This window comes from Mya arenaria, chromosome 16, assembly GCF_026914265.1.
Source record: "Mya arenaria isolate MELC-2E11 chromosome 16, ASM2691426v1".
NCBI classification, from domain to species: Eukaryota; Metazoa; Mollusca; class Bivalvia; order Myida; family Myidae; genus Mya; species Mya arenaria.
This window is the reverse complement of record NC_069137.1, coordinates 19,627,376-19,654,375: the sequence shown is the minus strand read 5'-3', so window position 1 is coordinate 19,654,375 and position 27,000 is coordinate 19,627,376. Positions and strand designations below refer to the sequence as shown.

At 32.6% G+C, this 27,000-nt stretch overlaps 1 protein-coding gene and 1 long non-coding RNA gene across 13 annotated transcripts in view; one reads left to right on the top strand and one right to left on the bottom strand.

Annotated features, from left to right (window-relative positions):
• The window catches only part of LOC128221325 (uncharacterized), a 56,916-nt gene that overhangs the window by 28,487 nt on the left and 1,429 nt on the right, over window positions 1-27,000 (bottom strand). For 2 of the 10 annotated variants that reach the window (XM_052929876.1, XM_052929882.1), the window contains exons 1-4: window positions 21,849-22,962; window positions 10,365-10,473; window positions 1,410-1,463; window positions 519-551 (exon numbers count right to left, since the gene is read on the bottom strand). In XM_052929876.1, the coding sequence (XP_052785836.1) occupies window positions 519-551; window positions 1,410-1,463; window positions 10,365-10,473; window positions 21,849-21,866 (214 nt within the window). In that variant the 5' untranslated portion in view covers window positions 21,867-22,962. Of the gene's footprint in view, window positions 1-518; window positions 552-1,409; window positions 1,464-4,352; window positions 4,437-5,321; window positions 5,434-6,028; window positions 6,141-6,967; window positions 7,029-10,364; window positions 10,480-12,417; window positions 12,439-21,848; window positions 22,963-23,620; window positions 23,749-24,320; window positions 24,417-27,000 lie in introns of those variants that run through there. The other 8 variants (XM_052929884.1, XM_052929885.1, XM_052929879.1 and 5 more) reach the window with 8 other exon arrangements.
• Window positions 11,361-26,917, top strand: LOC128221332 (uncharacterized). Of its 3 annotated transcripts, none has more exons than XR_008258965.1 (5): window positions 11,361-11,476; window positions 25,189-25,300; window positions 25,456-25,603; window positions 25,927-26,012; window positions 26,393-26,917. It is a non-coding gene; the product is annotated as an uncharacterized LOC128221332 (long non-coding RNA). The 3 variants fall into 3 exon arrangements; XR_008258966.1 differs by lacking the exon at window positions 11,361-11,476 and adding an exon at window positions 11,563-11,834; XR_008258964.1 differs by lacking the exon at window positions 11,361-11,476 and adding an exon at window positions 13,214-13,618.

The window sequence follows — 27,000 nt, the reverse complement described above, 5'->3', positions numbered from 1 at the left end:
CAATATTTCTAAGGTGTTCGTTGGGCATGCGCACTTGAAACAATGGGAGACAACACTCATTTCAAGAGCATTAATTCATTTAGTAATCATAGAATAGACAGAGAAGTGTCCGGATTTACGCTACGTACGTTAAATTTGAACACGTTTAGTAGAGACAAGTGATAAAAAATAAAAGATAGAAATTATGGTGAAGCTCACCTTTAAGTTTCAATGGTGTTCTGAATACATGACCCATAATTATATTTGTGATACAATATCATAGACGAACACACGGACATAGTATCGCAAATGAAGAACAAAAATGGCCTACATACTGCGGTAACTTGTCAAATATAAGAAAAAGTGGCCTGTGTAAGTACCGTACATAAGTCATCACCAAACCTGACTCATATTCACAGAGACAACCAATATGCCCAAATGCATTACATTTGGCAATAAGAAAATATCTAGGGCATAAAAAAACAATTATTGTTTTCTAAATGTGTTAAATATACTTGGAAATACAGAAAACAGCTTACATACGCGCGGTGATCGAAGCAGGGAAAACCGTTCTGAAAATTAAAATTACAATAATTTATATAAGATTGAACTACCCTAATGAATGAAATGCACTTCCTGTAATTTGTAATCCAAATTCATTCTAGTAACAAAGCAACCAGCAAGATTTTAAACAAACACTTTATATTCGTGTTTCTTGATTCTTTTCAGGGACAGTTTCGTTTTTTTTTTCAAACAGTAAGTAATATACTAACCAATCAAATCAACATTTATACGTTATACTAATACGATACAAATCAATACTATACTAACCAGTTTAAGCTTGTCGTTACTGTATAATGGTTTGATCATACACTGAATAATAAGACCTCGTTCGGTCATATTTATTTTAATACTGCATAGATTTTAAGCGCTGAAAAATATCCATGATTATCGTTAAATGTCGATAAATGTTATAATAAATATCAGTCTTTTATTAAATCCTGAGACTGTTGGAACATTGTTTTGTTATATTGCAAAAAAGGCGTTTTGTTTAATTCTAGGAACAGTAAATCAAACTTGATAACAATAAAATAAAATCTTAAGCACTAACTGCCGCACGCAAACAAACTCACACCCGCACAATTGCTTTTGACATGTAAACCTTACTTTAAAAAGACATGCAAAACATCAATTCATATACAGGCAAAGTCACAATCGGCATGACAAAATATATTTCTATGTGGCTTTACCGCGAGGCTTTCAGAATACAATATAAAACAGCTGCATTTTGTAACATATTGTAATGTGTTATATAAATAAAGAAACATATAGTATTTCACCATTACAGGAAGCACTAATATGATAGCTTAAATCGATTTGACTAGACATCACATGTTTCTTATCAGTAAATATTTATTTAATTATCTTACCAGTTAAAAATTTTTGAATCCATGATTCAGCTCCACATTGCGGACATGTCTTGTCTACAAAATAAAATAGATGAGGGCACATGCAGAGCCATCAAACATGATAGCATCAATTAAACCGACCCCACAGCCTAGTGGTTAAGCATTTGCATTTGGCGAGAAAGGTACTGCGTACAAATTCTTACCGCACCATACCAAAATACATTAAAAAATAAAGTAAAAGTATGGTTTAGTTTTGGGTACATTAGAGTACCTGTGAGTTATTGAATACCTAAAAACAATATAAGAATGAACTTATTTGCAAAAATACACAAAGTGTGTGAAAGTAAATTAGATGGGAAGAACTAAGGGCCCTTCAAATGTACGAAATGATGACATGAAGGCACAAAATTATACGAATCCAAGCTCAAACATATTACATTTTCTCTTTAACACTTTAAGTAAAAAATAATATTGAACATAATTACAGTTTTATGAAAAATGATACTAAGGTGCTTTGTATGTTGTATACAGCAAAAATAAATGTCTTACGAAGATTCACATATCGATTTGATTTTTTTATAAATACAGACGCACCAGCTCTATTTTCTCTCAGATTTATAATAATTCCGTAAAAAATGACAAAAATAATACACGAGTATTCCGACTACTCCCACATTCGTTAAATATTTCTTACTTAATAGATTTAAATATAAACAGGTTCATTGTTTAACACTTTAATATGAATTCTTAATTGAACACATTAAAATCGTTTTCGTCTGTATTTTTAAAATAATATATATCATAATGAAATATCAACAGACATAATTTATTTCATTCGTATACCGACAAAAGTGCGAGAAAGTTCAAAGCAAATCCACCATCAGTACTTTCAGGGTTGTATATTCGGATATAAGAACATGTACAACGTGAGAAACTAACTCAGGTATAAGTAAACCATTCATAAAAAGCATTTATAAGGAAATCACTACTCAGCAATGTTATTTTTTAACAATGATATTAACTAATCACAAGTTGTTTGTGAAATAAAAACATTTATTTGCACACAACATGCTCCAAATGTTGGAAAACTTTTCAAAAGATATTTAATCAAGTAATATGAAATAAGGCACTGCCTTAGACGGGCTCTAGGTATGTTATCAACTGCAGAAACTGCTAATGCAGTACATTTTTTCTTAGGTAAAAGGCAAAATTCATTTTATATGACATACTATGACTTTAACTATACCAATTAGATTATTAAGGTGCATAACAAGTAAGGATAAGGCAATGCAAAGCAAATTTAATATTTTAATGTTTGGAAAAACTCATATAAACAAACACAAGTATATTAATTTACCTAATACTGAATATCATACAAGGATTTACAGTACAAATAAATGATTCCTACTTTAAACATAAGAAGGTAAACGAAACAGATTGAGTTTACTATAAACTAATTATTACAGTTATCTGACAATTAGCCTGTACTAAACTATTTTAATATGTAAAACAGCATTGTGTAATTTTTAGATTTTTAAGTTTCTGCAAATAACCTGGAAAAATGGTTTGACCACCTCGGCAGTTTGAAATGAATATAAATTCCCTGTAGTTGATGTTGTTAGCACTATTCCATCATTGAATATAACAACGATCTATGCAGAAAGTATGAAAATATTTAATTATTTAAAGTATGAGTCTTTAAACTGAATTATACATCTATAACAGTTAAAAAAATAAGAGGGCCCTGAAGGCCCTGTATCGCTCATCTAATCCAATACAGATCATCAAGAATAACAATCTGATCAAGTTCCATGAACATATGGTCATAAATGTGGCCTCTAGAGTGTTAACATGCTTTTCCTATTACTTGACCTGGTGACCTAGTTTTTGACTGCACATGACCAAGATCGAACTTGGCCTAGAGCTAATCAATATACACATTCTGACCAACTTTCAGGAAGATACAGTCATAAATGAGACCTCAGGCCTCAATTTCTAGAAACTTCTTAAGTCCCTTATAACCGGATTAAGCTAAACTCACTATCTTTGGTTTTCAATAATTTGGATAATATTTACTTCTTTAAGAGTTTTTATACTTTAGATAGGAATCATCTATATGTTAGTTAAATCAAACCATTTTTCATTTATCAAAATTCCATTCAAGTATGTATTTTGAGTAATTAAAATATTGAAAGCTACTAAAGCCTGTTAAGCTTAAGAAGTTTCGAGGAATTGGGGCCTAGAATACTTACAAGCTTTTCCTTCAATTTGACCAGGTGACCGAGTTTTTGAACACACTTGACCCAGATTCGAACTTGACCTAGAGATTATCAATATTAACATTCTGACCAAGTTTCCTGAAGATACGGTCAAAAATGTGATTTCTATATAGAGTTAATAAGCTTTTCCTTTAATTTGACTGGGTGACCTAGTTTTTAACCCCAGCTGACCCAATATCGAACTCCTCCAAGATTTTATTGAGAGTAACATTCTGACCAAGTTCTATTAAGATATTGCCCAAACTGTGACCTCTAGAGTGTTTACAGTCAAATTGTTGACGATGGACGACAACGGACGACTACGACGGATGACGGACACAGGGCGATCACAATAGCTCACCTTGAGCACTTTAGTTCTTGTTATTGATACATATATATTTATGTTGTAAACTTGTAATATATGCACAATAAAGCAATTTAACTGTTCACAACATTATCGGAACAAAAATGTACTAAAATTATGCTTACATTAGCTCATTCATTAGCTCATTCAGTTACAAACTACAAAAAGTATATACTTTGCCAATACACTTGTTCAGAACATATTAGGCTTTGTTTTAATTTTAACAATGTCACTGTATTTTAGACATAGAAAATTGTTACTGGTGAATACAGTACTGAAGTGATCAAATCCTGATGCCACTCTGGTATCCTGGATAAAACGTTACTGGTGAATCCAACTTACTGAAGAGATCAATCCCAGATGCCACTCTGGTATCCTGGATAAAACCTTACTGGTGAATACGATACTATAGTGATGAATTCCGATCTGAAACAGATTAACACCTATTTTAAACTCAGAATATAATAAACAAGGGTCAATTTGTTTACATTGACGCAGATGAAGAGACTATCACACTAACAAATGAAGTCACCGTTGTTTAAAATATGTAAATATGGCCTAAGACCACAGCTATTCTAACTATATGTTTTATATAGACCTTAACCAAGCTTACAATGTATCTCTTCAAAACAGTATTTTCATATAATACTTTTGCAAATACAGACTTCAAAACTCCTATAGTTCAATTTCAGGCTGTATGCAACACATAGTGAAAGTTTGGCAATGATATATTAAACACTTTTAGAATGAGTATAAGCACCAGTGGTGTTTTCATAAAAAAACAGAAATAGCCATTTCCATCAATCGGTGAGCCGCAAACTTTTAAAGAGCCATTATTTCCTCATTCATTGGATTAATCTGACCAAGTAAAGTTTATATATATATATAAGACAGCACCATAAAAATGGCCTGCCTACTCTATTAAGATTTTTTCAAAGCAAAATAAGATTTTTCCATTTTATCAGCTTAGCGTTTATATAAAAAATGATATAGAGCCAAAATGAAATGCTTCCAGGGACAAATGGCGCAGCAAAGGAAATGGTAAAAAAACACCAAAACTGAAAGATTCAAGACAACTGCTAGTGTTTTCATGTATGAGATGGCTTCATGATGTAGAAAATGCAGTGATAGCATAATTATGCTAAGTTTAAAAAAAATGCTTAAAGTATCTGTTTTGAAGGCTAGATTTGCCTTAAATTAAGAAAACAGCTCTTAGCCAGTGTCTATAAGTTGCTTATTTTCACCTGATTAGTATAAATCTCACTCTTTGGAATCATTTACACACAAACAAGTACTACAAAGTTAACTTACATCTTCATTCTGAAATATTAGATTCAGAGCTGCAACTCCTGGATCGAGATTGCAGGACCACTGCCATGGGCAAAAAGCCGCAGCAAACAAGAGCTTATTGGCACATCATATTCTGCAAGCAAGACACAAAAAATCAATGTTTGACACAGAATAAGACTATCTTCTTCTACTGTAAAAGTATGAAAAATGCCTGTAAACACTCATTTGAGACATACATAACCTTTTATGTAGGAATTATGCTCCAGTCAATTGTAAACACCACTCAAGCCCGGGGAATAGCGGGGACTTTGACTTTCAGTCCAGCCAACCCAGGGTAAAATCCCCGCCCTGCAGGGAAAAAATGATGTTAAAATACCCACCAAATGCCCCCCGCACTACTATATTTTGCACCAAGACAAAACCACCGCATACACCCGGCACTGCAGTGACACCTGAATGGTAAAAACACAGCCCTTTTCCCCGGCTATCCCCGGTTTACCACTGGACCCGGAGGGTCCAAGGTTACAATTGACTGGTGCATTAATGCGATAAATGTGCAGAAAAGTTCATTAATTCCAAAATATTTATAACAAAAAATATTAAATATATAGTTTTTTGGACGATTTGCAATAACTTTTTTAACAACTCAAAGGTTAATCTTTACTAATCGAGTACCCAGATGCATTTTGAAAGCCTTTAAACCAGACTTTCTTAGAAATCTTTCTTACTTGCAGACAATATTCCTTTCTAAAAAATCCTAATTCCATCACTAGACCATGTTTTGATCAGCATTGGTTCTTGTCCTTGAAAATACCTCTGTGGCTTCAGTAACCAGGTTAGCTATATTAGATAAACAATGAATTAGTGTTTTAATTTATTAAAGCTGCACTCTCACAGATTGAACGTTTTGATCAAATTTTATGAAACAATTGTACCGAGATTCGCTAGAGAAAATATTTTTTTGGTGCCAATCTGGTGTACCCTTTAAGGCATTTTGAGTGTATTTAGGTTTTTTCTTTAATGCATAAAGAGAAAAGGTACTTATCTCAATCCCCCTATCACTTTTTATTGCTTTTGCCATCAGAGCTGAGATGCAGATTTTTTTCAATATATTATTAATAAATAATAATAATAATAATAAATTCAAGTAAATGAATATATTCATGAATGATTGTCAGTATGATTGAATGAAAAGTAGCAATATTTCTTTAGATAGGGATCTCACTGTGTTGCTGTGATTGTTTAAGTAGATGTTTTTCATGTTCATAAGCTAAAAATCATATGCACACTAAATGAAACATAATTCTGCATCATGTGTAGTAAGTTGTGATACTTGTTTGCAATTAATGCAATGTTTGCTTAAAAGAGCAAACAAAATGTGCGAATAGATGCACAATACAGTCCAAAGACCAATGAAGGTCAGCAGTTTTATTAGAAAATGATATTATCTCAAAGCCGCAACAAAAACGGCATGAAAGAAATTCAATTCGGAAAGAAACAGTTCATCAATGAGCTATTGAAATAAACACTGATTATGATTTCATAAAAAGCGAATGTTAATATCAAAGAGCAAGAAACATACTGGCAATTTATTTCAGGGAAACCTTGACAAAAGTCTGGTTTATTTCCAAACTTATTGCCTCCAGTAATACATAATATGGCAATACCTGCATTGCTGAAAATCTGTCCACAGCAGTAATGTCAAAAACCAGGTGGCATGGATGCATTCTGAAATACAAAAAAAGTATGTAATTTGTGCTAATCTTACATATCCCATTTACAAGTGATTTACACTGAAATCTAAACTACAGTAACACAACTTCTTTATGACCAAACATATTGCTATTGAGCATTAGTACACTGTATGTACATGACTTTTTTATTTTGTATGTCATGTTTCTTTGCCCCAATTAATGGAAATATTTTATAACAGGTTCAAGCTTTTTAAGTCCGTTACGCTTAAGATTTACCGGGAAGCTTGGGTCTTATGCACTAGTCAATTGTAACCATGCCCCCCCCCCCAGGTCCGGGGGTATACAGGGGATAGACGAGGAAATGGGCCGTGTGTTTACCTTTCAGGTGGCCCTCAGTGCCGGGTGAATGCGGTGGTTTTGTCTCCGCTTTAAATATAACGGGTAATGGGCCTTACCTAGGGTCCCTGGGGTGCAGGGGCATTTGGCAGGGATCTTACCATCTGTTCGTCCCCACAGGGCGGGTATTTTAGCCAGGGCTGGCTGGACCAAATGTCAAAGTCCCCACTATTCCCCAGACCTGGAGGGGGGTTATAATTGACTGGTGCATTATCGCATGCAGATTTGAGTGAATCGCAGAGAGTGTTTACAGTATTTACTGTCAACAACACAAACTTCTTTAGGCGTCTCATTTAGACTTTTTTGCTTATTAACAAGCAGAAATTTTGACACAATGGCAATTTTATAACAAACTTGACCATGAAATTGAGTGTGAGCAAGTCAGTACAGTTTGACTTACCATTTGGGTGAAAAATTACTAAACGGCAATGCAAATTGAAAAAATGGAGTTGCACCTAATGTTTTGATGATTCTCTGACAAAGCCATGTTGTTTCATTGTAAGGGTATGGCAACTCTCACTCAGTCATGGAGGTTGTTTGGCAGGATGGTTCGCCTTCTCCACACCCTGGACTGACTATTTAGTTGCAATATTTCACACAATTTGTGGCCCACAGCAAAACCATCAACCCGCATTTGCCGATTTGTCTTTCAATCACAATCTTGCACTCTTATGGTGTCAGCCTTCCTCTCAACATATTCAGTCACAATCTCTAATCTCCCATAGTTTTGCTTGGCACGAGGGGTCACTAGGCACTATTTATTTGCAATCTTTCACACAATCTGTGGATCAAAGCAAAACCATTCATCTTTACAGTCACAATAGCTCACAAAGCCATGGTGTTGGACCGCAACCGTCCATTTATCTTTTCAGTCATGGTTGTTGTTTTTTTTGGCATGAGGGGAAATCCCTCCCGCACCCTCCCCTTCCAACTTCTTAATTTAATAACATCTGTCACAGAAATGTGGTGTTGCATTTCAGTTACCTGGTATTTGGACTGCAGTTGTGGCCAGTCGAGCTATCTGATTGGGGCGATTCGGTCCCTTGGGTGATCTCTTGGTCGGAGAATTATAAAAAATGTGTTTGTCACTGTGTACTCTATGATACATATAATAAACAAATAATCCACTTTTGGTCGTATATTTTTACATATTAAATATTTTAATGTTACACACAATCTTTATCATTCACATATTGTCAGACCGCAACCGTCCATTGATCTTTTCAGTCTTAATCTTGCGCTCCGCCATGGTTTTACTTGGCAGGAGGGGACACGCCTCCCGCACCCTCCCCGCCCGACTACTTAATTTACAAAAAAGTGGTGTTGCATGGCACAAGAGTTCACCTGTCACACAATTCCTGTATATCTTTTTAGTTTCAATCTCTCAACCAGCGTGTTGGTAATTGAAAGGTGTTCCCATCCCTTGATCTCAGTCAAAACATCTCACTCATCCATTGTTGAGGTTCACAGACGGTACACCCCATCCATCTTTTCAGTGACAATATCTCGCTCTGCCATAGCGATTTCTGAACTGGTCAACCGCATATCACAAGTTTATGAAATTAATATCTTAATTGTATGATTTACTGAATAGTGGTTTTACATTTTAACAAAATAATCATACTGTTTCTGGCTGACTAGTCCATATAAACAGCCGCTTCAGAGTCTTTGTTCCCTTAACGCGCATTATTGTGGCTACTGGCTGACGTGACAAGCTCTGCTATGTGTACCGGTATAATCAATGGTCGTAATTAAATCGGTAATCCAACAGGAATTAATTCTTCGCAATTTCTATCCGATCAACAACTGTCAAACATCTAAATAGTATTGATAATGTAAAGCCTAAAATGACAACTACTAACTGTCAAGTGTGACCTTCGTATAGAATGGTAAACAATGCGAATGAATATCTTTAATAAACAAATGAAAACACAGTATCTCAGAAAGTCTATAGAAATATGTTTTATTTGTGTTTTTGAGTTTACCAAAAGTATTCATAGTAATTGCTTATAAGCATATTTTGAATTATTTTAATAACTAGCAGGGCGCTATTTCGCCGCATCTCATAGTTTAAACTTCATTCTTCCGTATCGTCACGCTCTGATGACGTTGGTGTCCGGCATGCACGCGCTCAATATAGTTTACGAACAGAAAAAAAATACTGGTTCCATCACCTTACGTCTTTTTTTCAGGCTGATAGTATGTGCAACTTTTGAACGAAAGTAGTGCTATGTGTGACCTTAATAGGGCTCTGCCGAGCTTCGCTCGGTTTAGAGCCCGTATTAACAGATGCAATATAACGATTGCATTCGATTTAGAGCGTCGTCACATGGTTGGTAACTTTACATTGTAGTTTTCATGATCGGTTATGAAATATCAAAGAGCTTGCTTTAGAGAAAGTAAAACTTTTGAAAAGAATTGCAGTGCATTTTCAGTGACCATTAATTCAATAGAATGCAGAAGCATGTGCAATTTTCCAACTCTTAATACACAATTAATGTATAGTGTTCAAAATAATTTATGATACCATAACAATTTGAATAAGACTGCATCTTTAGAGTAACATATCGATGCAATGTAAAGAATATTCAAAATATATATTGAAACACTTGTCCAAGTTCATATATCACGTTTCTAATTCAAACCAGCGGAAGCAATGCAACTATTTTGACGTTCAAGTGTTAGTTTTTCTCCGGATGTCGGAAAGGGTGAACTTAGACAAAAGCATAAAACCTGATACAAACCTGTAAATAAGAATAATGTTTAAAACAAACCTGATTATCAGTGTAAAAAAACTTTTAAAAGTTACTAAGACTAATTTGGTTTGGGAAAAAAAATCGTGCGTACTTTGTTCTTTACTCCTACGCGTACCGAGTATCTCCCCAGATATAAACCGGAGGGATGTCACACAACTTGACTGAATACATCTATTATGCTTTTCACCTGACAGTTAACATTCAAAATGATTGCTTACATTTTGCCTCTTTGATTCTCTTGACTTGTTCTGTCCGCATCTTGAGTATCCTGTTTAAACTGTCCATCCCTTCTGGTTGTCCAAGGTTGCTCCACCAATGGTTTGCCATCTGTAATGAGTATTCCCAGTTATTTTTTGCACCTTGCTGTCAGCAGCGATACATTAGTAATGCGAACAGTACAAAACAATATTAAACTGAATTGATTATAAAATAAAACCAGTTATGTTATGACGACGTTTAAACCACAATGATGAGTTTTAATATGTCTCAGCACACGTTCATATTACTCAAAATGACAAGAAAAAGTGATTTCAGAAATAACTTAATAATACTGCTATGGAAACTTTCATCCAAAATCTGACCACCAAATGGCAGGAAACATTTCCAATAAAGAAGCAAAGAGTCCATATAGTTTGTATTGTTCTTTATTCAATCATAATTCATAATTGAAAACTTAAATCTATTTTAGCAGAAGTGTCGAAGAGGCGGTGGTAGTATTATGGATTTCAAATCATAGTTCATGTTCATTGTAAAATCGAAACTTGTTTTTTTCAATCTACATTTGAACATCTCACAACATGTCTATGGAAGTCGAGTAAATTAGGAGTTTATTTTTATCAAACATATTTTAACCATTTGTAGTTCAAATTATTAGTACGAAAAAGATGTAATGACCGAAGCTAATTGTGCGCTTTACATGAAAACACACTTCAGTCTTACCTTATTATAACTACATCGGTGAATCAAAACAACGGGATACCAACTAACCTTATAATAATCACACGGGTATATTTAAACAAAGTTCATTCCCTGTATCCCAACTTACCTAATTTTGAACAGCATGGGTACATTTAAACACACTTTATTCCTGGGATCCTAACTGACACCCATCGTAACTACACACAGAATATAAATTCACTTCATTCATGGGATCCCATCGCAAATACATTATACATATCTGGTATATAGCTCATATCGTAACAAGGACAGACAACCATATATGCACTTGCATATAAGAACCTTTCTTTAATCGCTAACGTTATTGGCTAGAGTGTAGTTAATTGAATGAAACACACTATTGGCTTAGGACGTTTAAACTACTTGCTGTAAGGTATGTAAGGCAAGGTATTTTAGTTAACGCAGACACCTTTTAAGCATACTCATTTATATTAATTATTTATTTCCCACTTATTGTCACCAATATCTAATTAAGATTCTTCGTCTTGATTTTAAATTTCAATTAACGGTGCAACATTATGATCGTTTTTATTTAAGTGGTCTTCTAAACGCACTATTTTAAACGGCGTAACACGATACGTACTACATTGTAACCAACCCGGGGATTTTATTCTTTGAACAAGACATTTCAAAAAATGGCCTAACGATATCTGATTTCGATTGACTACAGTACATCACAAGGAAACTGTTGGCAGGCGACCATTTTAATTAGTGTATGATATTTAATACAGGTGAGGTATGTTTTCATGCATAACATATTTTGGTTCAGATTTGTAATGCAAATTAATTAATACTACTACTATTACTACAACTACTACTGCTACTACTACTACTACTACTACTACTACTGCTGCTGCCGCCGCCGCCGCCGCCGCCGCCGCCGCCGCCGCCGCCGCCACCACCACCACCACTACTACTACTATTACTACTACTACTACTACTACTACTACTACTACTACTACTACTACTACTACTACTACTACTACTACTACTACTAAACAACTACACTACGACTACTTCTTCTACTACTTATTCTACCACTACCACTACAACCGTTACTCCTATCATTTATATTACTACTACTACTACTACTACTACTACTACTAATAATAATAATAATAATACGACTACTACGACTACTATTGGAACTGAGGCGGCGGCTGTGGCTATTTCTATTACAATATTGACAACAGTTTATGCTGCAATTGTTCTATTATTTATGTGCTTATGGTTACACTTCTGTTATCAGAAAAAAACACTCTCCATCTTAAATAATACTGAAAATGCATGGGATCACCAAGCAACTTTATTTACCATCATAACGAACGGCTCAAGGAAACGACATTCTTGTTTATCCCGTTTGTTCCTAAAAGTCTTGTAGCAATGGTAGAATGTTATAGATAAATAAATTACTAGTACAAATTCTAGTTCATATTGTCGGTAATGTAAACTAAGGACAAATTTCTTTTACCACAAGTATCCCAGTTGAAACTTATTATAACTAAACAGAGATATTACGACGCACTTCATTCCTTGAATCCCAATGACAATGCAGTTGGTTTGATAACAGTACAAAGACAAGGACAAAGATAAAACACGTATCACGTATCGCATTTTTGAAAGAGTGTATGAGATCTAAATATAACTGATGCATTTTCAAATTCATGATAAAAAGAGCAATATATCTATCCAATAACGTTGGCTATTAAATGTAGTTTAGTTATAAAAAATAATGCTATACGGAAGCTAATAAATAGACGGACACTTACATACGCTAAAAATCGAAATAGAATCTATGCATAAGCAAACAAAGAAACTGGAAGCTGTACGTAAGACACATGGTAGTAATATTAAAAAAGTGGCTACATTTAGTATAATTCACGAATATGAGGTTGTTATGTTGTTTCCTTACCTTTGTGTGGTCTTAGAAACTAAGGGATCGACTTTGTACAAAATAATGTTATGCGTCATATTAAATGTGGTTGTAAACTGTACTATTGAAACTGTTGGTAAGGTCAAATTAAATATGACGTTTTCTGCATTTATCTATTCTTATTTAAGAAAATTATTTCTTATATTCCTTTCTAAGCCTAATGAGAGTGAATTATTTCAAAAAATTAAAATAAGATTAATTATAAACGATAATTAATTAGAATACTAGTATGTATAATTATTTTCAAGTTTTAACAGCTAAATTTAACATATTGTAAGACCATAATTGACTTCCGTTTTGATATCAAAATGTTAATTGAAATTTAAAATATTCCCCTTCTTCCTTTATCTTTCAAACTGCTCCTTAAAAGCTAAATTATTGTGTCTGATCCGGTGTTTGTGAAAGAAACAACATCTAAATAATGTTTTTAAATTTCAGGTATTTGTAGTTAACGAAAACGACCAAAAAGCTAATTTTTTGACAACAGTTGATACCTGGTAACCGCATGTACCGTTGAGAGCGGCTATTGCATGCTTGTTACAACTATGGCAAAACAATGACATAAACGATATAAAAGATAAAGTAAGTGTTGTTTATATTGCTGTCTTGCAGTATATTGGAAACTTACTGTTGACGTGAGCTGTCATATTATTGACATAATTGTTATTTTCAAATAAATAGCAAAATAAGTGTCTTTAAACTTTACTTGTACATAAAGACAACAGCTTAGTCAAACAGGTGTTAAACATATCTCTTCTGCCTATTAGTTAACTTCTGCAATCTTATTCATTACTTTAAACCAATAACACCTAGGATTTGGAAATCTATAAATAACAACATGAAATCTTTCATCGGCTGTCTGAAGCAAATGATGTCTGGTTTTCCTCGATTACACATAGTTATGATATGAATTTCGTATCATAAGAGTCTTAAAAACAAATCAATACCAGGGACCGTTTGATAACCCCATATGTTTAAGAAATGAGCATAAGCAATATTTACAAAAAAAAACTTGAAACGCATAAACATAGTAATATATCAATGCGCAAATACCGACCTCTGTGTTTCACTAGTTCACTAATTAATTTCATCGCTAATGCCATCCAAATCACCTTACAGGATATAAATCAATGCACCAGACGCAGTATTTTTAACTAAAAATATTTCGTACTGAATGCTGATGTATGATACGTTGTTGCTAAACAGAATGAGTTCAATACTTTGAACTACGAAATAATTTTAAACTATCTTATATCATAAACTCTTTAAATAGAAACATTAAAATACAATGTGTTTATGACCTGACCCAAAATGACCCGGTTTATTCAAGATGGCGGACGAATAAACAAATGTCCGTGGAATTTCCGAAGTCTAGTGGGATTTAAGGCATCATACTGGAGTATAACAATGAACAAGAAGGTACATTAAGAATATTAACTGAATAACATCATCATATTGTGGTCATATAGGCTCAATTTAACGTAATATCTTTATTGACTAAAACACATCTGGTGAAACGTCATGGCCACTATTAAAATAAAAATTGGCAGCAAAACGCGAAAATCCAAACAACAATAACGTCGTATTGCTTCTTTGCCATTAAACTACAAGTTTGAGATCAGTGCATGTTAATAATGGTTGTAAATATAGATGTGAAAAATGATAATAATTAAAAATGACTCGCACTATGACTGTGAGTCACAGTTGTCATTTTTTTGCACAAAAAACATATAATTCAACATTTGAACATGTCAAGTATTAGCCAAAACGAATGTGCCTTTAGGGTACTTTCTAAGCATTTTAATTCTAATTTAGTTTCCTTAATGTCATGTTGACTGATTCATACCACTGTAAAATATTTTCTTCGACTGTAACACTTCAATATTAAACATTGCAATTTTAAATAAAAACACAGAAGTTACACATAAATCATTAGCCAAAACCGTTGTTTAATTACACAAGTGTTCTATTTAACACTTGTTCCGATCGTAAATTGTTTAGTAGGTCAAAAACATAATTTTCTGCTCATTTTTCTTTTTCAGTCAAAACATATTGACATTTTTTACGTATAAATAGTAACACATGGAATCGGAAATCTAAAAATAACTACATATCGTCATCTTAGTGCAAGAACTCAATATCTGCTTCTTTTTCTATATGCAGTTATTGAGTTTTTGCACTAAGGTGACGATATATTGGTTTTCCCGCTCTCTGGTTTTCTTTTAGGTGTCTGGTTTTCCATGATTACAACGACTTGTGATATAATTCCTATATTTAGCATTCAGTAACGTGCTCTCATATGTACATATCAAATTCCAGCGGTCTTGAATGTGAGGCTAGTGGAGTTTAAGGTGCTACCTCAGGACAATTTTTGCTTTATTATGTTTGATTACTTAAATTGAAAGTGTTACATAGTATCAACCTTAATGACATGTACATTTTACTTGGATCTTCAGAGGGGAGGGGCGGGACACCGGATGTGTCCCACTACCTGATCCGCTAGTGAATACAGTATCTAGTATAAAATAACTTAACTTAAACATCGGCAACCTCATAGATAGTAAAACGATTTAAATTATTGCAATATCAATTCTTTTAAGAAAACACAGATGCTCTTTTATTATGAAAAAATACTCATCTTTATATTAAGTAAACTTTGTAATGATGTCGCAATAATAGCTTTTACCTTAAACTTGATAATTTGTTCATAGTTGCAAATGAACCCTTAAGTCTGGCTAAAAGTTAAGACAGGCACACTACAGCGTTGCCATTACAATCGTATCTCGAAAAATAGTATTGCCTTTTGTCGTGGCCCCACCTCCCGAAGTTTAACATAACTGGTAAGTAAGACACTAGATGAAATGCAAATCAAATATAGAATATTGCGAATTTATTCATAAAGACAGTTTCAACAATTACCATTGATATGTTGGCTCTTTTCTAACTGTGAAATATATATGGTCAGGTACCTATTTATAAAGGAAGAGCTTTTATAAAGCTAATATTTTGTCATTTGTACAAAATTCATATCCTTTATTTTCATCAACCTTTAGTGTGAGCCTTTGAATTGATTTACTTGATAAGTGATGATGTAAACTCAAATTTCGATGGCAACGAGTAGAAAATTTGGTACTCGAACAATCTTTCTATCGAGTACTCCGGAAAAAATAAATTTGTTTGTGGGAATGACAAGATCGTGTATACATGTATCGTTCATGGCGTATATAATGCACGTTTGTCGTATTATTGGTCATTTTCATCTTTAAATTAGACTTTCATTATTTACTTTAACAGGAAATTAAATAAAAAGAGAGCAAATACTGTTTGATGCTTTTAATTTTGTCTTTTTTCATTTTATATTAATTATTTTACATATAAATATGCACTGCAAATTATCTACAATAAAGCTAGAAAGTTAAACCCGGACTTTATTCGAGCGTCTAGATAGTCAAGATTTATAATGAGCATCAATCAAAATTACAATGAACAAAAATTAATAGCTTACATAAAAATGAAGAACGAATTACTTCGTACTGTATTATTGTTGTTTACCTCATTAATATTCATAATTCTTGATTTAAGATATCAACCAATCAATTATGATAATCATTGCAAAAATAGTTAAAATACGCCCATTAAGAAATCAATCCTCGTAACGATCGCTTTACGTTCGCTCGTTAGCGTCCATTCTTTAGTGAAAGGACTCTTAATTGGTAAACAATAGAGTTGTGTAGGTGAAAATTTAGCTATCAAATCCTCGCTTATTGACATCAGTGATAATTGGAAATAGGGGCCCTTTGCTGACAGTTTGTAACTCTCAACTAATTTATTAGGGTCAATTGTGTACACAGCGGGGATTAGAGGGACAGTAAATTGTCCTCTTGGCAATTTACCAGATCCGTTACTTCGTCTGTAAATTGTGTATTTTGTGATTTTTATAGATTTCTTTTGGGTACTCGAGTAGTGATTTGGTACTCGAGTACTCGGACGTTCGATCGAGTACTCGAGTACTCGGGTACTCGTTGCCATCCCTACAAAATACTCTTTCAAATGAGCATGTGTCCTGAAAAAATTGGTTTCTGAACACGGAGAAATCTTGCAGAAAAAATGTATGGACGAGTCCCTATAACCACCGGGTTCCAAACATAACCTAATTATAACTACATGAAAACACAGTTCATTCCAGAGATACCAACTAACCTTTTTGTAACTACACGGGTATACTAAAACACAGATCATGACCGGGATCCCAACTTACCTAATTATAGCCACACAGGTATATTAAATTACAGTTCATTCCCGGGATCCAAACTTGCCCAGTTATAACCACACGGGTATATTAAAACACATAACATTACCTGGATCCTAACTTACTTAATTATAATCACATGGGTATATCAAAACACAGTTCATTACCGGGATCCGATCTCTCCTTATTATAACTACACGTGTACATTTCCTTTTTTAAAATGTTGACAGGCAAATCAAATGGAATCCAAAAAAAATTGTGAGTGTATCTCAATTCTAACCGATAAGAAATTATCATTGCCATAGAAAGGCAATGTGAATTGATGAATTTGTGATAAAATAAGCTCGTATCAAAACAGTGACAGATACCTCTATATGTACTAGAATATCGGAACTTTTCTTTAATCTCAATCGTTTCTTGCTAGTGTGCAGTTAATTTAATAAAACCTACTGTTGGTTGAGGACGTTTGCACTATGTGCTGTAACTTATTTAAATCAGGGTCTTTTAGTCAACGCAGTCCCCTTTTCAGCATAATTGATTAAGATGCGGGAGAGAAGGGGCGGGACGCCGGATGTCTCCCCACTATCAGTGAATACAGTATATAGTATTAAATAACTGAATTTAAACATCGGCAACTTCAAAAAAAGTAATTAATTCAAGTTACTCCAATATCTATCTTTTCAAGAAAACACCGAAGTTTTAGTTTGTTATGTATTACTCCTATATATATTTTTTTTTCTAAATTTAGTGAACTATTTGTAATAATGTCGCAAGATGAGTTTTTACCTGGAGCTTTATAATTCGATCATTCATTCAACTGAACCCTTAAGTCTGACCAAATGTGCTGACAGGCAAATTACAAAATATTTGCCATGAAAATTATCTTTCAGAAAACAATATAACATATACAATCATATTCCCCACTACCTGCCCCCGAAAACCTTCATTAACTAAATCAAATATGAACTATTGACAACATTATCCATACAAACTATATCAACAATTAACTAGATGAAAGTAAGTCGTACTAATTTACTTAGACGAGAGAAAGGGCGCGGTCAAATTGTTAGAAATGCGTTACTTAAATCATCTTTTTAATTCATTTGTAAAGATTATTTTGAAGTCGTATAAATTTTCATTTTCTTTAACATAATGTTACCATATCAAGGAATAATTGGTGCAATACACATTTAATATGTTTAACTTATTGTTAAGATATTTAAAGCAATCCATAGTAATATACATCATTTGAAAACAATAGTTATTTGAGATTCAAACATTAAACAAAACAACTACAAACATCTAACATTATATATAAAAACATGATTAATTACTCACAATATTTCTTATCCACCTCAATCAGAAGCGAAACAAATACTGTTTATGATTTAAAATCTGAATTCCAACCTAAATCGCTTATAACACTTCGATCTGTAAAGATCAATGTCACGTTTCAATAGGTTTGATAATTGAGTATTTGATTTTGAAGTGTAAACAGTTACCCAATGTACAATTATGTGAAGTCAGGTAAAACTACACAATAATTGTATCAATTTAAAAGTGTGTTACGATTTGAATAAGAATATGTCAAAATATACCGGAACAGATATATTAAGCTAACTGTTCTTTATGTCATATGATTTTCGATAAAATCAACAATTGAAGCTACAATTATTACTTTGCTTAGGACAATTATGTAGCATTTCAAACAAAATCCATTTCAGAACATATTTCAAGGGTTCACAAAGCATCATTTAAACCATAACAAACCTCTCAATGAATTGACAAACTTATTTGTCTCCCAGGTTCTTTAATTACTTCTACCAAAATTATTGTAACAATGGTATAAGGTCGTCGTAAATATATAAAAGAATTGCATGTATCGTAAAAAATAATAATTTAGGGCTGATTTTTTTAGCAAAAAATGCGTCATCTTATTTTACATAGTTCAGTTTAATGATCAAAACAAAACAAAACAAGTTTGAGTATTCTACAAATAAAGCGTATTAGCGCCGTTTAACAGTGAAAGGCTAGGCTAGGTAGCTATTGAAAAACATTCAGAGGCAAATACTTTTTCATATTTGCACAGCGCATACTTTAAATTTTTCATCAACCTAAGTTGTGCGCCTTTAAAATTTTAAATATGATAAGTGAGGGATTAAACGTGCGTTTATTTCATATTTTACATCAACCTATGTTACGCGTCTTCAAAATTTTAAATTAGGGAAGTGAGGTTTTAAACGTTAAACTACAACATACTTTTCAAATGAGTATGTATCCGTATAAAATTGGATTTTGAGACGGAGTTTTCTCGCAGATACAGAATTTAGATCTACTGACTTACCTATAACCACACGGGTATATTAAAACACATTGAATTCCCGGGAACCCAACTAACCTCATTTTAACCACATGTGAACATTGGAGTACACTTCATTCATGGGTTCCCAAATGTCACCTATTATAACTACACGTAGAATGTAAATGCACTTCATTCATGGTATCCCAGAGTAAATACAATGGTATTGTTTACAGTTGACAGAGCGAAATCATTGAAAGCGTTTAAAGGCTGTAGTCGCGACGAGCGTGACTTTCTTTTTAACAATTTTGTTCACAGGAAAATTAAACTACTACTACTACTACTACTACTACTACTACTACTACTACTACTACTACTACTACTACTACTACTACTACTAATTCTACTACTACTACTACTACTACTACTACTACTACTACTACTACTACTACTACTACTACTACTACTACTACTACTACTACTACTACTACTACTACTACTACTACTACTACTATTACTACTACTACTACTACTACTACTACTACTACTACTACTACTACTTCTACTACTACAACTCATACTACTACTACCACTACTACCACTACTACCACTACTACTACTACTACTACTACTACTACTACTACTACTACTACTACTACTACTACTACTACTACTACTACTACTACTACTTCTACTATTACTACTACTACTACTACTACTACTACTACTACTACTACTACTACTACTACTACTACTACTACTACTACTACTAATACTACTACTACTACTACTACTACTACTACTACTACTACTACTACTTCTACTATTACTACTACTACTACTACTACTACCACTACTACTACTACTACTACTACTACTACTACTACTACTACTACTACTACTACTACTACTACTACTACTACTACTACTACTACTACTACTACTACTACTACTACTACTACTAGTACTATAACTACTAATGCTTTCGTGGTTGTCATTTGACTGCCAATCAATACAAGTCAATGCTTGTTCTATGGCTTAAACTCGCGGGATGTGACTCAAACGGTTAAAGCATAACTATCGTTTCTAAAATTATTTTTGTTTCATGTTTTTCTTTTTAGATTGTTTAATAGGTCAAATTCATACGCTTGTTAACCTTTTGTAGTCAATACAATTTACCATATAAATAGTAACACCTTGAATTTGAAAATCTATTAACAGACTACATTTATTGGTTTTCCCGGCGTCTGGTTGTCCATGATTATGACGAAGGTGATATAATTCCTATATTTAGATACAGTAACGGCCACTTATTTGTACAAATCAATTTCCAGCGGTCAAGAATTTGAGGTTGTTTAAGGTGCTAACTCTTTTCAACCATGTTGAAATTGAAGCGTTACTTAAATATATAGTGGAGGAGAAGGGCAGGGCGCCGAATTTGTCCCCACCATCTGATCCTCTAGTGAATTTATTATTTGATATATAGTTACTGTATTGAAACATCGTCAACATCATAGAAATAACAAAAAGATATAATTGTAATGCTTTAAGTTACATTTAACTATTCTCAAACTGTTTAAATAACGTAAACAATGGGAAATGACAAGAACTATGACATTTAATCTAGAACTTTTTAATGGGTTAAAAGTGCCACATGAATCCAAAAATCTGACTAAATGTTTTGACACGCAAACTACAAAATCATTGCAATGGCAATAATGCTTCGAGAAAAATTAAACACTTTTTGGTGTGAACCACCCACCCCTCAAAATACACATATATAAATGGATGGACTAATATAATTGTTAATAAGCCACTAGATAAAACGCAAATCAAATATGAAAACAATGACAAAATAATCCATAGAAACTCTATCAAACGTAAGCATTATTAAAAGTACGTCGTAATATTTTGAAAGGCGCAGTCACATCTTTGTAATATTTTCAATACAGATGTTCCTTTAAATTTATAATACGCGCAGTTATACGTGAGAATGATCCGTTCTCTGTACACACGTTAATTAAATCATTTTTTTTAATTCATTTGTAACAATCATTTAGAAATCGTATGAATTCGCATTTCGTTTTCATAATGTTATCATATTTAGAAATAATTCGTGCAATTAACATCTATTATATTTACATATTTGTTTAGATAATCAATCAGTAGAAATATACATTAACACAATAGTTGTTTGAGATTCAAACATTAAAAAGCTATCACCAAAATCCAACATCATCAAAACAATTTGTTTAATTACTCACAATATTTCCTGTCCGCATCAAACGGCAGCGACGCAAATAATGTTTAAGATCTTTATTCCTACCTTAGGCTTAAAATTTATGATATATCGATTGGTAAAGATCAATATCACGTTTGACAGGCTTTGTGAATTGATCAGTTGATTTTGAACTGTGTTGAGGTATACAATGAACAATGATTATAGTTTGGGTAACCCAATATCATTTATGTAGCATGCTAAAATTGTTCGATGCGTAAAATAAGAAAAGGATTTATTGTTATTAAAAAATGCCAATAATAATTTCAGGACCGATTTCAATTGCAGTATAGAACAAAAACTTTAGCTGCAATCTTACAAATACTAACTCGCTTTAAGCTGCACTCTCACATATTTTTTTTGTTTTGAAAAAAGCATTTGTGGCGTAAATATCTGCAAACTAGTGATAACAGACAGTTGAAAAAATATAAGATCGCAGGTTTTCATATTTCAGTTCGGAAGCTAATGTTTTGTGCTTAACGCGTTAAAAAAAAACATTTATTTTAAAATATATTTCATGCGATCACGGATAATCATAGTTTAACATCATTACCAACGTCTTGAAAGAATGACAAAATCATTTCTCCTTTATGTACCTTAAGAACGTCATTAAAAAACTTAGGAACAATGGGAGGTTTTTAGTAGCGTAAGTTTATTTGAGAATTATTTCACTAGTTCAAGGTTTTAGCGTTTAAGAATGTTTAAGGGCAAATACAAAACTGTGTTAACGTAAAAATGCATTATCAAGTATAACGCATTTCACATTAATGATCAAAACAAAAAGGAAAGCATTTCATAAGTGTACAAATAAAAACATATGAACGAAATGCTTGCACTTTTAGCCTAGATGTTAATGGCCAGGTAGCTAATGATAGAAAAAACAATTCATAAAAGCTTTTTTTTCATTGTTATACAAATCAAATATTTTTCCAACTCGTTTTGTGAGCCCTTTAAAATGTTCAATTTGATAAAAGTATGGTTTAGACTTCAGTATATAAAATCATTTTCAGATGAGTATGTGTATATAGACGCTTGGTGTGAGCAAAGAAGGAGTCGTCTCGGCATTATAAAATATAGACGAGTGCCTCTAACCACCGGAATCCCATTTAACCTAGTTATAACAATATGGATTCATTAAATGACACTTCATTCTCGGGATCCCATCTAACCTAATTATAAGTCAATGGATTCATTAAATGACTTTTGATGCCAGGGATCCCAACCGAAACCAATTTAAACTATAAGCATATTGTAAACCAACTTCATTTATGGACTCTTAAAGTCAATACAGTGGTATCGATTAAAGTATAAATAATGAAAGCATTGAATTGAAAACAAGCATTGTGAGCATCACAAGAAAGTGTATGAACGTATTTAAATAAAGTTGATTATATGTCTCATTTCAAGAGTGTCGGGTGTCCATGAATTTATGACAAAACACTCGAGACTTGAGTTGCGTTATTTGTCCTTGTAATGGTTTTTGATTGATATTTAGATAGACATCCAAAATAAAATGTTTACGAAAGTTAACTTCTTGATATTCACCTTTGAAAGTACTTACGATATTATACATTTTAACTGAATGAGAAATGTGATTTCAAAAAAAAAATGCAATGGTTAAAACATCATCGAAAGCTTGACGTTTAATTTTTAGCACATATTTAAACAATGTAAAACGCAAAGCTTTTTTGTCGAAAGCTAAATCACGCCTTTATTACCCAACTGACAAAATGACAAAATGATGGTGCAACAGAATACCTTTAAGTCAACACAATATCCAGCAGTGTGGTGAAACCGCAATTGTAGTTTTGTAAGTGATTAAGCAATTGATAAATGATAAAACTCAATTTAAACAAGTTATTAAGCGGATAGACTGTATGAACTAGTGCCGATTACAATTAGGATCCCACCAGTGACTAATTATAACTACATATACACTATTATTAAACACATTTTATGTAGCCGAAATATAAATATAAATATCTGCGTATTGATGATAAAGAAAAGTCAAATAACATACAAAAAGTATAAAATAGATTGCATATCAAAATACCTTTACATCACATCATTTGTATTAGTATTGAGTTGTTATTTAAATATATATATATATAAATTCAGTTTTTCAAAAGTAATGCTTTTGTGATTTTTTTGTATTATCAACATTATACATGTATGTAACAGAACATGTGAATTTCAATGGAAAATTGTCAGTTTGTTGTGTGTGCATATTGAATATTATTTTGTATATATATACTAGTTGTTAAAATAAATAAACTGACTGTAGATGTTTGCAATTCCAAACAGATTGTGTTTGTTTCTCAAAACGTCTGCTGTTTTAATCAGAACTCACATTCGCCATAAATATTTTAGAAAACGATTTTAACAAATCATAGCACAATGTACAATTTCATTATAATAGAAATTACGAAGATATTTGCAGTGTATTGAATTGACTTACCTTTCCGTTAATAGCTCATGTAAACTGGAGCTTGGTCTTGAGACAGAATCTCGGGCTCAGCCTCAGAAAACTTAATTTTCAAATGTTTTCACATATCTATAATATAAATAATTTTTAACAAAGTCTAAGTCACAAACATAAACTGAAGCAATTTGTAGATATTTGCCCTATTTCGAGTATATATTTCTACTTAGTGCATGCGATTGTTATTTCTCGGGATCCTACCGAGAAAGTAAATGTAATAGTGCAGACTTCATGGACAATTCCAGAAGCCAAATATGAAAAGGAGCATCTGTTTAAAAAGCGCCTGGCTAGGACCCATCATACGCCAAATTATTGACAAAACAAACACAAAACTAAACATACATCTATTGTTTTTTGCGATACATTTTTTAATAAGTAATGCTAGACCGATACTTTTACAGAATGGTCCTGAAAAGTAAATCGGCTTGAATGGCAAATTTGAAAGTAAAACATTTGGAAACAATTTGCAGCACAGTTATTTTGTTCATTTATTAAATTCAATACTGAATTGTCTGCATCAGGTCAATATTAACATAGATACTCAAATCAAATACAATTGTTTTGATAAGAAAACGTGTTTATAATTGCTTTAAATTTTAAATCAATGCATCTTTAAGATAACCACCATTGAGCATGTAAAGAATGCTGAAATATATTGAAACACTTCAAATACCAATACAATATCATACAGTCCCTTTCTAAGAATCCGATATTGCCCATTTGAAGCAATACAACGAATTTAACAAAATGTTTTATAATTATAATTTATGACAGTCATAGATGAATACTATTGAATAAATAAGCTGAATTTTATTAATAACCATGTAATTTTATTTTTTTACAGTTTAAATATGAGTCTTTGAGTTCTCTTCCCCAAACGGATATCCTACAATACAGATATCATAAAGGATTTGAAACCAGATGACCCCCATCCAGGATACAAGCAGAGTTTATTGGTATTTACTAGCAGTTGTAGATTAATTTAAAAATTCCTTAAATTGAAGCTTTTACACTGTCATTTCATAGAGTTTGAAACAAATATGGTCTGAGCTATCTTCCCTGGTTGAGTTAACATTTGAATATGTTTATAATGTTTAGATTATTTTAACAGTTGTTGTGATCACATGACTACCACGTGATCACAGAATGAGAGGGCGCTGCAAGCAGTGCCCTGATTGGCTGGCTAGAGAAAAACTGTGGGTTACAACATACAGAACAGACGTATATCTTAGCAGTTCCTGTATCAGGTATCATGGATGGTAAGTGCTGCTTAACCTGTGTGTAACTGTTCATTGTATTTGTACTTTGATAAATGCAATACAGTACTCTCCAAGTGTATTTAATCTTGTCCCATTGATGAATGTTACTGATGTACTTGTCCACAATAATACATTCTTAAAAAATAGACATACACTAATATTAAAACAAGTAATTATAATTTCACTGCTTATTTAAAGAATACATTTTTTATCTACATGTTCTTGTGTGCAGAATAAGTTACTAACTAATGTTACATTGACATGAAGTGAAATGAATGTGTGTTTGTTTTTAACAACTTATTGCTTTTAGTTGAACAATTCAGGAAGTCTAGCTGTCTAAAAGTCTGAGAAGAAGGTGTTCCTGTATTTACCATATCCATATGGTAATCCTTAGACACAAACAGAACAGGTAAATACATATTCAATTAAAATTTTCATCAAACTTTCTTTTAATTTTATTTAAGGAATAGAAAATAGGTAGATATAATACTACTTGAAGTTACTGATTAAAACATCTTTGGATTCCATGTTTTTGCAATATTTGTGTAAAGATAAAAACAGCTTTTTTTGTAAAAAATTGAATGATATTACATTTCAAGTCTGGAAATATTATTGTTAAGTATTATTCTTTCACTCTGTCAAAGAGGGAAATCAGTGCAGAAATTTAAAGTAAATCATATTAGATGACTTAACATTTTTTATTACTTAGAATCCAAAACACAACACTGTTGTAGCTAAGCATTTATCAAGAATTTATTTATTCAACTATTCTTTCAATTCATTTTTAAGGTACACTATGGAAGTGCAGAACAACTGGGACTCTGGCTGCCTCATTACAGCAACCATTATGTAAACCAATATGTTAAGAAAAAAGAAAACAGGAGTCAAAATATTTGAAGTTCACATTAAACATGATCAGCTATGATGAATTTGATTATTTATACAGATCAGTGACATTCACTTCATTAGCTATATATACTGCACATGAATACAGTTTGTCAACAATCATTAACTATTTTATGTTATGTTTATGTTATGGTTAGAGTTTATTTGTTTGAATTTACCAAAATAATATCTCTTAATGTGACAGACACACCATTTAGCAGCTTAGTGTTTGAGATGATATTTTTTTCAACTGACCCAGCTTCTGTTCAAACCTAGTGATTCACTTCATTAAATCAATAACTACTGAATGCTGATTTACCTTAATAAATGTATACCAGATTTGAAAAGGACTGCCATCCCAATGGCCAAAATATAGTTTTGAACACTAAGGCTACATATATCGGGTATCTTTTTTATTTAATAAACTGCTTCCAGAATATGATGATCTCATTTATTTTTCCTGTATATTTTAAGTATAATTAATCAAATCACCGAGTTAGATACAGACGTTT